This window comes from Typopeltis vanoorti, chromosome 11, assembly GCF_054136105.1.
Source record: "Typopeltis vanoorti isolate ZY-2024b chromosome 11, IOZ_Tvanoo_1.0, whole genome shotgun sequence".
NCBI classification, from domain to species: Eukaryota; Metazoa; Arthropoda; class Arachnida; order Uropygi; family Thelyphonidae; genus Typopeltis; species Typopeltis vanoorti.
The window spans coordinates 66607252-66622430 of NC_143559.1; the positions used below are offsets into that span (position 1 = coordinate 66607252).

At 32.7% G+C, this 15179-nt stretch overlaps 1 protein-coding gene across 1 annotated transcript in view; it reads left to right on the forward strand.

Moving 5' to 3' along the window:
• The first annotated feature begins 211 nt into the window (after positions 1-211).
• Positions 212-15179, forward strand: part of LOC150101689 (cathepsin L-like) — a 118618-nt gene continuing 103650 nt past the window's right edge. The window contains exons 1-3 of the mRNA XM_090400126.1: positions 212-445; positions 2246-2356; positions 10532-10627. Coding sequence (XP_090256252.1) covers positions 260-445; positions 2246-2356; positions 10532-10627 — 393 coding nt within the window. The 5' untranslated portion in view covers positions 212-259. The remainder of the gene's footprint in view (positions 446-2245; positions 2357-10531; positions 10628-15179) is intronic.

The following is a 15179-nucleotide window of genomic DNA, read 5'->3' on the forward strand; positions in this document are numbered from 1 at the left end:
AACGCAACGTACCGCCCGGGGTGGACCTCCATCCCCCCCCCCCCCCATCTACGCCACTGGTGTGTGTGGGGGGGAGATGACTCGAGAATTCACAGCAGGTCTTTGTGTATTTTCATCTTGAGAATGAATACCGATAAGATATACGTTTTTGGACTTTGTGCAAATAGTTATCAATTGTAGATGGCGCAGGTGTTAATTTTGGTATATAAGCAATTGGTATAAGGCATGTTTTTTACCTTACGCCTGAAAGTGATACAAGATGATTCGTATTGCTGCGTTCTTAGCTCTTTTTGTTTGTATTTTCGCTGCTGGTCAGTGGGAAACTGCTGATCTTGAAGATGAAGGAGTGAAAGAAATTGCGAGGTATGCAGCTGAGAAATTAAATCACGAATTTAAGACTGGTTACCATGCCAAGATGGTTCAGATTCATGATGCCAAGAAACAGGTTTGGTTTAAAAAAAATTAATCACAGTAACCATAAAATGAAAGTTAATGCTTTATAATAGTAAATAATAGTAAATATTTATACTTCTGACTGAAGTTATTTATGCATGTGACGTTTAAGTTTTAAAGTTCTAGTTCTGTTTTACAGAACTAGAACATGTTATTGTTATAAACCTGTATGGAAAATCTACTTCTTACTTTCCTCTCTGCATTATCTTCACACAACTTTTACAGAAGGCTTCTTGTTATCCCAATCTCTCACTCTCCACATTACATATAATCCCTTGCAGCTTAAATATCTCTATCACAGCACCTCTTTTTTTGCATATCTGCCAAAATCCAATTTACATTTCTTCAACCTCTCCATACCCAACATTCCCAAGCCTCAATATTGCTTTATGCATTCGTGTTTGGATCCTTTCCAAAATTATGGACAGGATCTAGAGATGAGTGAATAAAGGTTTTATTTAAGATTTGAGCATGGTAATCATTGTATTGTACAGTCTGACCAGCATCTTCATCTGTGATGAAGGATATTATGCTCTTTATTGCTACTTGTCAGAATATGCTCTTTATCATAGGAACAGTGTGCTGTGTTGTTTTTACAGTGTGTTCTCGCAACTTCAGGCCACTGTTTAACAGCAGACCCTGGTGTTACATCACTGGTTGCCATTCTTTTGAGATATCCCCCCCATTCTTTTGAGATATTTAAGATATTGTTCTTTGAACAATATCTGCAGATTGCAGATATTGTTCAAAGAACCAGCCTCTCTTATCTATCTTCTCCAATTTATACACCAACTGGTCATACAGCAATCTATCAAATGCCTTTCCACAGTCCAAGAATATCATTGTATGAATACTTGTTATTTAACATTCATCACTTTGTAAAATGCAATTAAATTTGTTACAACAAGACCTATTATTGTGTTTTTTTCCATGGATGGTGACATGTAAAAGCTTTGGCATTGATTTTTTTTTCCAGTTTATTACATTGTCTGCAAGGAATCCCATGGTCTGTGAGTGATGGATATTTTGTCTAGATCTAGACAGCTTGCTTTCTAGAGGTGTTCATTTGGTTGGGTCTTGAGATTAAGCCATTCAAGATGAGTGATTCATAGTTTATTGAAATGATTCCTTATCGTGTGGGACTAGTGTGATGCTGAATTATACTGGGAGTTATACTCTATCAAAAATAACTATCCTATCTTGACAGTGTGTGTAGTCTGCTATGAGCTTTCTATAGGCCTTTGTATTCAGTACAAACCAAACCCAAAGGGTCCTTCAACTTGTGTTTGAACATTGTGTAGTTGGCTATACATAACAGAAAAAGTATGTTTTGAGCATTATGCTTTCAACTCATGAGATGCTGTTGTAGTGAGAACCAGTTTCAATAATCACGTTTAGTGAGGAGTGCCTTGTGGGCTATTTTTTTATTTTGTCAATGGAATTCTATACATGCAAGACTGCAGTGTCCTTCAATTTCACCTGTCACTTAATTCCCATGAGGAATTGTGTCCTTCATTTGCTATGAGCTTCATTTGCTTCACTTTCCTTGCATCTTCACTTTTATCAGTAATGGTGCCTTTGCTTTTGTGTGCATCTTAGTCACTGTGAGCCATGAGCAACTCAATAAGGCCATTCATATCCCAGATGGTGGCATTTTGGATACTTAAATCCATCAAGTCATGTTTTTTTTTTTTCCCTCCCAAACTGAGCTTTATTACTTTATATAATTAATTAGTTATTTGCTAGTATATAAGCATATGATTGGGAAATTAAAGGAATTCTGAATTTTTAGGTAGTATCTGGAATGAACTATCGTGTAACCATAGAACTTGGTATTACTGTTTGTAAGAAGGAAAGCATTGCATATGAAGATGTTGAAAATTGTGATCTCCAAGAGGGAATTGTAAGTATTGCTAATTTATTATATTTGGCGTAACATTTCATTCTTATAATTTCAATAGGATTCACCTTTAAAAACATCTGAGACGGGTTACCTCTTTTGTATGCATTTGCAGGAACAGTTTGAAGGCAACAGTAGAACTTCTAGATCTAGGCCTTACTAGATATGAATTGATATGCTCTTTAATTCTGAAAGCACTAATTACAATGGATATAACCAAATTTATTTTGTCTTCAACACTTAAATGTTTTCAGTATACCTCTAATTATGACATATGAAATAGATAAGACAAATTTTTTCTAACTAATGTGCCCAGATTAAGAGTGATGTACAGTAGGATCCATGGAGAAGGTCCAGAATTCCGTCTTTACTTAGTTTATGCTTTGCTGTATAGCAAAACAAGATATCACTTATTTTTTTTGGCAATTTTTTTTTTTTAGACTGAAATTCTGTATTACTGTATTTACTTGAATATAATTAATTTTTTCCCCAAAAATTAAAGTTAAAAAATTGTGCAAGATATATATGGGAATTTTTGGAAACTAAAATTTTTCAGGAATAAGCTAAATTGACATCTATAATTAAATCATTGACATTAAAATTAAATCCTCGGTATTCATTATAATTTATAATGCTCACGTTATTTATAAAATGAATTTATTTAAATTTTAATTATCAACGTTATTTATGTGATCAGTGGTTCATCTTCATCATACGATAATGCTTCTGTAATTAAATTAAAGCAAACAGTTTCATTATTGCTTGTCCTTTCAACTCATTTTGAACTCAAAAATCATACCATTTTTGAGTTTAAAACGAGCACTGTAACTTGAACATTTCTTCATATTTCAAGCAAAAATTGCCAGTAATTTACAAGACTTGGGATATGTCATGAACAATCCTTCACGAATGACTAATTAGAAGTGAAAGCAGAATGCAAAACTGACAGCAATGGTAAGCTGGTAGAGATATGTGAGTCTTCATAGCTAAGACTCACATATGATTGGTGTTGTATTAACAAAAGATCACGTGACTCAACAACAAAGGCAAGACAACGATTGCTGCGATGAAATGCTGATTTTCTTCAACAGAATTCCAAAATATCTGAAACTGCCATAACATTCATCATCTATTAGTTTTAAACTTTTTTTTTTGTGCAAGGCACATGTGAAACTTTAATTTTTTTTTTTTTCATAAAGTAAAATCGGGGGTGAGAGATATACACGAGGGCAAATTATATTTGATAAATATGATAACTGATGACATCTTGGTAAAAAATTTGGTAATATATAGAAATTATTCAATAGACTTCGTTTTTTTTGTACTTATTTTAACTTAATAAAAATGTTTGATTTTTAATTTTATGGCATTGACCATTTTAATGTATAAATTTTAAAAACACAATTGTGCTTAACACAAAATTAAATCCTTTCATAATGCAGTTCAAAAATGGTGGAATTATGAAATGATCTTTTTGTCAATATAAAACCAGAAGAATCTTTTATCCATTCATTAGGAACAAGTGGAGTGCCACTTCTGATCTGGAGATTGGTGACAATGGCCCTCCACTTGTTCCTATCTTGGACATCTCTAAAGATCTGTATAGTACTTTTGTCTCTAGTGTTCATTTTCCTTCATATAGTGATCGATTCTTCTTCTTCCTTTTATTCTGTTCTCCCAACCTTGGAACTCCTACAGATTGAATCGCCCGGATTTTCTCTGCCACCCTGCGATCACTGAGTTAAGGTGGGAAACCCTGTACTTCGTTGACCTTCGTGAGTTGTGCTAGCCTCAGATCTTACATTTTTAATCCTGTCTGAGTCATTTCTTTGTTTGTACGATTTTTATAACAATTTATTCTAACATTTTTCCAGACTGAATATGGCATAAATGAGTTAAGTGTTAATTTTAATTAGATTACAAGTATTTTATTTCCCAAGTAAAATCGGTATAGAGAAATTTTTATTCTAAATTTCCTCTATACAAGATTTTACTCCTGTAATGATCATATTAGTCACTATTTCTCTTGGCACACATTCTAAGAATTTCATTTTTCTCCTCTGGATCTCATTCAGTAATTTTTTTTTTTGGTTTGCTCTTTCAAGTACTTGGTTTGTAACTTTTTCTATACAGCTGATCCACATGATTCTACTTGGTAACCACATCTCCAGAGCCATCATCTTTTTTTTTTTTTTTTTCCATTTCTTTTCTCTGCTTACTTAATTTACATTAAATGCTTGGTAACATTGTGACTCCTTGCAATCATTTTGCTACTTGTTATGTCACGAGTAACTCCAATTTAATTAAGTCATTCACATGTATACATACTTTAACATGTTCATTGCCAATCATGCAATATCGCGCAATGTGAGTTCTCACCAAACGGCCAATCATGTGTTATTGTGTGGACGTCGCTAACTAAATAAAAAAAAAAAAAAAAAATTTGGCCACCGCACGAAATTCCAATTTTCAGCTTGGAATGAAAGTGTTAATCAGTTAAAGATGTTGCAATATTTAATACTTACCTGCTCAAATTGATTTTTAATTATCCATGCATAATAATTGTGCAGTGTATTTCCTGTTTGTTGATTTTAGCAAATTTTCAAAGTTTTTTTTTTTTTTTACTTTAATATTATACTTGATAACTTATATTCTTTTTACCATTAGGCATTCTGTGTATGCTTGTCCATACCATTGGAACAATTTTTCTTTATTTCTTCTATTATTGGAATGTGCAATGTAATTCTTCTCTGATCTCCCCCATTGGTTTCATTTTGTTACGTAGTTCAATTTATTTTCAAGGCCTGTTATTTATTTGATTCTTCTTTTTGCTTGATAACCCATCTGCACCATAAACAATTGAGAATTTAGCTGTATACTTTAATTTTTAAGCTCATTGGAGAGATTTATAAGTTTGGTTATAATAGACCTTCCTAGATTTATTCTTTTTTAATATTTTCTTCATAACTTATATGGAAAATAGTATCTTCATAATTTGAGTAGCAAAGTGGTATATCATCATATTATATTGTATCATAGTTCTTGGTATCTCCATGAGTTTTTGCTCTCACTGAGACGTCAACATTACCCAAACTAGTTTTGGGTAGTATTGAGTGCTTGATGTATTGCCATGCACTAGTTGTAGTTTGGGTGGTGACCCTTCTCCTAATACATGGCAATATATACTTTTTTGAAAGGAGGTGTGCTATGCATTAATTAATACTAAGGTAATTTGATGTAAAGTCGCACGTCTCTGTATGTAAGTAGCCTAGTCATGAAGATACTTCACTTACAAACTTTTGTTGCTCATGCTTAGGAAAAGGATAAAACCAAGAACAGAATTTCCTGTCAGGTATAATTTAATGTTTCAAATTTTGACTCTGTTTGAACCATTGCATCACTTCTTAATGAGATGTCAAGTCTTGTCAGAAAGGATTTAAATAGACTTAGCTTAGACAGATGAATTGAGTTAATGTTTGTAATATGTAATAAGCACAAAACAGAATAATCTAAACAGGAAATGTTTGAAGCCCCATTGTAGCATTATGAGCCCTTGATGTTCAAGAATCCGTTATGCAACACTGAAGTGACTAATTGCAATAATATTTTAGATAGCATATATAGTAGTAATGTATGGTTTTTGTGTTTTATAAATCGTCAATTGTATAAAAAAAATTGATATACACCTAAACCTCTTTTTATGCGATAGATATGTTCCTAAAAATTATGCGTAAAAAGAACTACTGACTCCATAGAAAAAGTGAAGATTGGTTCCAAACCTGAAATATAAGCAGAATAATGAAAAAAAAAACAAACATTAAATTCGTTGGGATCATAAGATATTTTTTTACATTTCATGGAGAACACACATACATATAATGAATTTTAATAACTTAAAAAAAAAACATATTCATTTCTGTTGTTTGCTAAGGCTTCTATAAAAAAAAAGTATGTTATTCGCTATCAGTCTCTGACAATAAACGCGAAAGCTTTTGTTTTTGTGAGACTGTAATATCACTAGAACTACTAGATATGGTATTATCGACTTCCACCTCAACTTGTGGAATTCTTCTTGTCATGTCTTGAACAAAAGTACCACTGGTTGTTTCAGTAGTTTTAGGCATGAACTCAGTTATTAATCACTGTGTTGATGCTTTAGATAAGTCGCAATATAATTCTCTGTATGAAGACATTAACAACTTCTCACGTGAAAACTTCCCAGCACACGTTCTTCATTTGGATCATGTCAGGCAAAATAATTGCCTAAATTACCGGCTGGTTTAAGACCTTCTTTAATTATATCAGCAGTAAAAGTAGGATTATCTTGATCATTATCATTGACTTCTTCGCTTTCAGGAGTCTCAGAAACAATCTCCACTATTTCGTCTTCGCTAAGAGGTTTATCAATTAACAATTCTTCGATATCTGCTGACGCAAGCTCATCGACTCCTTCTCTGCCAATTTCACATGCTAAACTTATTATATTGGGGAATTCTGCAGTACGATTGAAGGGAACAGGAGCATTCTCTTTAACACATGCGGGCCAAATAGCTTTCCAGCATGCATTCATAGGTTCTGTCTCAATTCAGATAACGATAATTGAACCTGATCAATACAATCTATAATTGAAAATTTTTTCCACACATCCATAACTGACAGTGTTTCATCATCATTTAGCTTGTTCAAAACGTACTGAAATGTTCGTCTGAAATAATATGTTTTAAAAGTCGCAATTATACCCTGATCTAGAAGTTGTAGCAATGATATGGTACTGGGCGGCAGAATTAAAAATTTGCACATTTTGGTGTTCTATGGCAGGATGACTGGGTGCATTATCAAGAATCAAAAGCACCTTAAATTCAAGACCCTTGTCATTCAAATAGCGTCTAACTTCTGGCACAAAATGTTTGTGGAACCACTCAGTGAAAATATCAATGGTCACCCAAGCTTTTTTTTTTTTTTGTTGGCCATCCAATGAACTGTCAATTTTTAAAAATGTACGCCTTTCATTGACCGTGGTCTTAATGATCGATTTATGAGCAGTGGTTTTAACATCCGATCTCCTAAAGCATTCGAACAAAATAGGAGTGTTATGCGATCCTTTGCTGCTTTGAACCCATCAACAGTTTTTTCCATTTTTGATACGTTCTGTTTGGCATTTTTTTCCAGAAAAAGCCGGTTTCGTCCATATTCCAAACTTGTTCATGAGTGCAACCTCCGTCTTCAATTATTTTAGCAAGTTTTTGTGCAAATGTTTAGCAGCTGTTTCATCAGCAGAAGCCGTTTCACCTTTAATTTTTATATTATGAAGAGCATGTCTTTTAATAAACTTAACCAGCCAACCATTGCTTGCATGAAATTCATATTTTTTCCTCGATTTGAGATGAAGTATCTGGCTGCAGTTTTTTAATCTGTTCATAAAATCTCAGTGCTGATTGCTTGATGGAATTTCAGTCAACTGGCATTCTTTTGTGTACATTATCTTCTATCCACATCACTAAAGCTTTTTCGGCCTTTTCTAAAACAACATCTCTTGTGTTTGATGATAATTTCACACTCGATTTTGTACCAGAACATACTGATTTTCTAATAGTCTCTTCGTTTTTCTTTATAGATCTGACAGTTGATTCACAGACTCCAAAATGCTTACCCACAGCCGTTGCACCTTCCCCAGTTTGAAGACGATCTAAAATTTGAATTTTTATATCCAAGGAAACGGCTTTCTTTTTTTTTTTTTTTTGGTTACCGATAACATCATGTGAGGACTGGATTAAAATCTTCGGTTAATGAAATGAAAGTTTGAAAATTACATATAGCTTACCATTTATTATTTCTTGGCAAAATTATTAATTTTATAACGTGATTTTTATTTTGATTTCAATTAAAAAAATGCAAATGCGATAAGATGTGGTAACTGTGTTGTCTACTCAAACACCAAATTCAAACTGCTATGAACTGCTTTTTTATGCGCAGTCAGTTACGTAATTCGGGGAATTCCCAATAAATAAAATTTGTAAGAATTTAGAATTTTCTTAATCGAAACGAGAATGCAGTTTTGCAAAATTCTCCAGAATTTTCTTGAATTACGGATTTTTTCCTAACTTAGATTTTAGGGTGGTCATGTAAAAGTGAATAAAAATCGCATAAAAAAAATTTTTTTTGATATCCCAATTCACGTAACTCCGAATTTGTGTAAAAAAAAATTGCATAAGTTTAGGTGTAATATAAATAGACAATTTTTTTTCGCACATTAGCGAGCACTGATTTTGGACAGCTTTCCTAAAACTTAACTGTTTAAGACATTCCATATTCATAACATCTTATAAGATCTTTTTGCTTTATCTATTAATCATTTTATATTTTTATTTAGTTTATCATTTTATCTTGCAATCTAGAAGAAATGGAAAACTATTCCACTTGTTTACATTTTCACTCAGTGCAAAATGCACTCATTTTATGACTTTTTTTATGACTCGTTTCATAATTATTCTGATGTATAGTTCTTTCCATCCCATCTAATGCCCCTTTAGTCCTGAGGAGACCAAAGTTTTTTATAGCATACAGCACGTTCATTCTTACTAAAATAGTCGTATTTTATCACAGAAATTCTAATGCTTATGTGCATTAATTTTTCTTTTCTGTGTTTTCAGTTTTTCATAGTTCTTCACCATAAGTGATTTGCACTAAGCCAAGAAAGCATATCTTTCTTAACTCAGATGTTTTTTTGTTTTGTTTTTTATTATTTATGGCAGTAGTTCTCAAACTTTTTTACCTCTGAGCCCCACCTGACAAAAGAGAAAACACTCTCATCCCCCCCGGTTTTATTTATCAAAATAGAAGTCATACTAAGTTTGACGTTTTATTCAGTTTATTTTGTTTACTACACACTATTTAGCAGTTTTTGACACAAAATAATTAAAGTATCACAATATTAGGCCTACAATAAAAATTAGTTTTAACACTTGCAATTAACAAAATATGTATGTATTGAAATGAAACTATTTAACTAACAAGTATTTAATTTTTCTCTGTAAAAATAATAACATTTAAATGTCAAAGTCTAACGTGATGGATGGGCCTGTTTTTGAGAACAAAGTTTATCAAAATGTGGTGTAATATCAGAAATGGCCACTCTAAGTTCTTTACTAATATTTAGTATTGAACGATACTTTGACTTCATAGCTGTCAAAGCAGAAAAGCCTTTCTTGCATAAATAAGTTATTTCGAAAGGAATAAGGATCTTCAGTGCTTTTTGGCTCAAAGTTAGGAATTCTTTGCCAATATGTATCCAGAACTCTGACAAAGACAATTCCTTAAATTTACTTTTCAGTGAAGTAACACTAGTGAGATCGAGTTGTTCTTGCTCATTTACGTTCAGAGATGATGGCCCAGGTGCATTTTTGAATGGGTTTTTAATCCAGTAAAACTGCCCCCCCCCCTTCCGGCCCAACAAGTGCCAATGAGATGTCATTAAGTCACTACTTTCAACTGCACGTGTATAGTGCTGCCTGGAAGAGGATGTGGCCTCTTCCGAACTATCAACACTGCCTCTGGCACACATATTTTATAAGTGCGAGTGAAGAAAATAATTATTAGTTATTTTGAAATTCATAATAATTAAAACCCGTATCATCAAAAGTTTTTCTTTCTGTATTTTTAATTTTTATTTGTTGTTATTTTTAAAACTGATTTAGGGCAGTTTTAATTTTTATCTGTAGTAAAGTATGCCATGCCCCCTTTCAAGCTATTCACATGCCCCCCCCCCCAGGGTTTTGCCTCACAGTTTGGGAACCACTGATTTATGGTATCTTTTATATTTATCCCACTACATTAATTGGTTGTTTGCTGTGGATTGGATTTAATTTGATTAAAGGCCTTGTATATTCTTATCACATAAGAATTTGTTCAGCTTAGGATTCTTTGCTGTGTCATTGTTACTTTTTATTTCATTGTTTTAATTTATTTTAATATTTGTTTTTAAAGTACATGCTTTTTTTTATATGTAAGTGTTAAATGTCCTTTTTAATAAAACAAAAAAACTAAATTATTACATCTTCCTTTCCAGGAGCATAAATGTATCTTTTGGTTTCAAAATTTATATTACTATTCTATAATTATGTGAATAGATTTGTAATCTTTCTTTTTTTGAGCATAATTTTTCTTTTTTATAATTTTTAGAACAACAGAAAATGCGAAGTGACTGTTTATGACAAGCCCTGGGTCTCGTATCGTAAAATGGTTCATTTCTCATGTATATTGGTCTCAAGACAGCAGGTATAACATTGTATAATGCTAAACGACAGGCATTGTCTTTATTAAATTTGTTATCCAAACAGTAATAGTGTTTATTTCCTTTATTATAAGAAAATAAATTGATGTTTTTTTATCAAATTTAATTTTTTTTTTTATAAAACATTTATGATGCAATTGATAAAAAATGAAATTTTTTTTAAAACTTCATTACTCCACATTGATTTTTGTAAACCCACTTGCACTAAGTTTTCACACATATTCAAATAAGAATATCCATGAGTTTGTTTATCCTTTGTCGGGGACTTTTTTGCTTTAAGCAGACAATAAAAAAATAAAATTGAATGATAAGTGTTAATACGTTGAGACTGACATTGATTTAGAGGACTATTTAGAATAATTTTTTATATTTTTTGTTTTATCAGATAGTGATGCCTAATCATCCCAGTTCACCCTAATATGGAAGGCATTAACGTGGCTTCTATAACAGCCTTCAATCTTCTGGGAAGGCTTTCCATAAGATTTCTAGATCTGTTGCTGCAGTAATTCCCTTTAATTTTTTTCAGAAGACCATTAGTGAGGTTGGTCACTGTCTGGTGATTAGGTAGGGTTGGCAATCAGCATTCCAATTCATTCCATGGGGTTGAAATCAGGGCTCTGTGCAGGCTAGTGAAGTTCATCACTCATTGCATCAAACCATTCCTGTGCAGACCTCATTTTGTGGGTGGGAGCATTACCACATTGATGGAGGAACGCCTTCACTGAACCTTTCTATAAAAATGGAATTGTCTAGAATCTCGGACTGCAGGTCTAAGATTCTAGAACTGGGGGGGGGGATATAAAAGAGGACTATGATAGAAACATAAGTTAATAGAAGTTTTTTTTTTATATAGAATAGATGCCGAAGAAACAGAACATGAATTTAAAGTAAAAAAAATTTTTTTTTTTTTTAAATATTACTATGTCTCTCCCTTCACTCTTTTACATGTGTAGTAACTGCATGCACATTTTTTTTTGCTTTCAGAATTTTCAATTTATGTCAATTTCTTGATTGTACTATAAAAGTGAATTATGCTAAACCATTTTTGTCACTTACTTTGTGTAATAATTTTTCCAGTGTCTCCACTTTGATAATCCATTAACCCATTCCAAGTTAATACTCTAATTAGTTACTTTTAAGCTGTGCTGTCTGGACAAATTGATGCTTATGTCCTCAAGTTGCAGAGGCATATTTTGTTTATAGTTGCTACTGTCTAGACCATGGGTGGCCAAACTAGTGTGAGACAACTGCCTTGCTTATCTTGAAAAAAGTTCCATATTTGGTCTCTAGACCAGGGTTTCTGGACCAAGTTTAAAAAAAAAAAAAAATTTTAACTCGCCTATGGTATGAATGTACTATAGGTCCACACGTAAACCTTTTGTGGGAGCCATGTAATTTTTCAAACACAATCAAAAGTTTTACAACTGCTGCTAGTTTGGAACATTAAAATTATTCTATGGCAAGCATAATCAAATAAACTAGAGCAGCAAAAATGTGTTGAATTGCTTGTGTTCACTTGCATTCATAACCACAAGGAGGGGTGATTGGAGAAAAAAAAAATTGGAGGATTGAGGAATATCAATATCAGAATTTTATATGATAATGAAACTGTTTTAAGAGATGTGGGAAGGGAAAAAAGCAAAAAAAAACTGAAGATTCAGGAACTTGTATTGGTTATGAACAGTGTACAGGAGGGAAGGGGAAAACACACACAAACCACTTTAATTTCTTAAAAAATAGCTTACAAGTAAAATATAAGCTGTTTACTTCAAATTCTAAATGTACTGAAATAGCTGAATTCCAAAAATGCTTCTTACCATCCTCAGATTACAACTTGACTAATTGAAAATGCATGTGAGTATCATATCTTTGTGCAATTCATTGGTTATAAAAATACACCTGTCATTATTTGTAGGAGAAATGTTAGATACCATTAGTTTATTGGAATCTTAAAATACTGACATGGGTGGAACAGCAGAGATCAGGTACCACTTAAAAAATATATGCATATATAAGTAATATGCCGTATTTACTTTTGTATGGCATCATTTGAACAGAGACCTAAATCTTAGTGAAATAACAGAAATAAAGATAGCAAACTGCAGAAATCCAGTGTTGAATTGAGCATGGATAAAACACATGTACATCAACTATGTTACAGACTCTGTGATAATAAACTACACAAATTTAGGACAATATTTAGAAACAGATTCCAAAATTGAAATATGGGAATAGGATCACTGTTGTTCTATCATCATCATCATCATCATCATCATCAAATTCCTGCCATGTACCCTCAAGGGGTGTACAGGATATGACAGTACTACATGAAAAAATTACATCATTACTAACTTCCTATCTACAATTTTCCTCCAAATCAGTCTGTTACTTGTCAAGACTCCAACATTATCAGATCTTATATTTCTATCGTCTAAGGCACTTTGTACCGTATCAATCCACCTATATCTTGGTCTTCCTATGGGTCGTTTTCCTGCCAACCTGGCAGAGAACACTTGTTTTGCTAATCTTTCCTCTCCCATTCTATTTAAGTGACCATACCATCTGAGATTAGCTCTGATAACGCATTCCTGGATGCTGACAATGTCAAGTTCTTTCCTAATATCCTCATTTTTAATATGATATTGCCATTGATGCCATCTGTTCACGCCTCTAATCTTTCTCAGGACTCTCATATCTGCAGTCTCTAGTCTTTGGTCAAGTGTTTTACTTCTGACCCAGCTCTCAGATCCACAAGTTAAAATTGGTTTGAACACAGTCTTGTATATAGCTAATTTAGTGTTCCGACTAATTTCTTTCATATTCCATATGAATTTATTCAATTGACTTCCCACGATACCAGCTTTGCTGATTCTGTTGTCTATTTCTATATTTAGTTTACCATCTTCAGTAAAAATTGTGCCTAAGTAGCTGAAATGTTTTACTTGTTCCACAGGTTCTCCATTCACAACACAGTTGACATTTTCAATGATTCTGCCTATTTTCATTGTCTTTGTCTTTTTATTGCTGACCTTCATACCTTCAAATAAAGATAGCAAACTCCAGAAATCCAGTGTTGAATTGAGCATGGATAAAACACATGTACATCAACTATGTTACAGACTCTGTGATAATAAACTACACAAATTTAGGACAATATTTAGAAACAGATTCCAAAATTGAAATATGGGAATAGGATCACTGTTGTTCTATATTTCATAAAACACGTCTGCTAGTTGCCATTTTGCAGACATGCTTTTAAATATTTAATTCCCATTGGTTTAAAAAGTTTTTAAAGTGCATAGTGCCATCTAGAATAGATCAGAGACATTGACACTAACTTCTGACTCAGTAAATAAATTAGGATGGTATATATAGAACAATGGGAGAGACTGATCTTGTGCATTAGTTAAGTGATAGTCGTGTGTATGTGTGTGTGTAGGAGAACTATCAAAGACATAATCATCCATATCAAGAATTAAATGAAAATTAATAGACTGTGTGATCAGAAAAAAAAAAAAACATTGATTAGTCTAAAAAAATGTACAGAATTTGTTAAGAGAGGAAAGAAAAGATAATGGTAGAAAATGTGAAATAAATGCCAGAATGTTAATGTTATGTGGAACCTTTCTGGAGAGGCCTATATATTCTGTAGTTGATGTAAAAGCTGATAGTAGGCTGTCTTGGCAGGCCCTCATCCTGTAGTCTTCCTTTTTATTGAGTGGTTGCTCAGTTTTTGGTTTTAGATTGCTACTAAATAAGAGCTTTAGGACTATCCTTTGTCTGCACTTTCAGAGACGTATATCAGTGATATTTTCTTGGGATTGTAAATCTGGATTAGATTTGTTGATATTTGATTTAAAGGATGATGCCTTAGTTGCAACAAATCTTGCAATCAGTTTTAAAAAAACCACTGCCTTTAAATGCTATTTCCCCCCCCCCCCCCCCCCCCCCACAAATCTTTGTTGAATCTCCTATAAATATGAGAAACTTAGTTTTTTATTTCTTGCTTTGTGGGTTAACATTTAAAATACACATGGTTTTTTTATGATGTAAACATATCATGTTAAAGCTCATCTTCAAAAACACTGATTCTACTCTAGGTATAACTTCACTTCTGAATGACTCCTTTCTCCTACCAAGAGAATATTTGTTTTTTAGTGGCAAATGTATAATCTAAAAATACTAAATCTTATTTTATGGAATGACTGTCAAATAAATATGATATATAACACTTTTCTTTGTGTGCATTTTTCTCATCCCAACACACACACACACACACACACACACAAGTATTTTTGTTTCTTTCTAGTATCTAAATTTATTGCCATCAATCACTGAATCAATTCACCTAGACCTTGGCTTTCCTCTGTTCTCTTTCTTGCCATCTTTGCATCAATGCCTGTTTTGCTAACCTTTCCTCACTTATTATATTATATTTAAGTGACCATACCACTTTAGATTAGCTCTCCTCATCTCACACATTCTTGAATGCTAAAAATGTACGTTCCTTTCTAATATCTTCATTTTTAATGATTC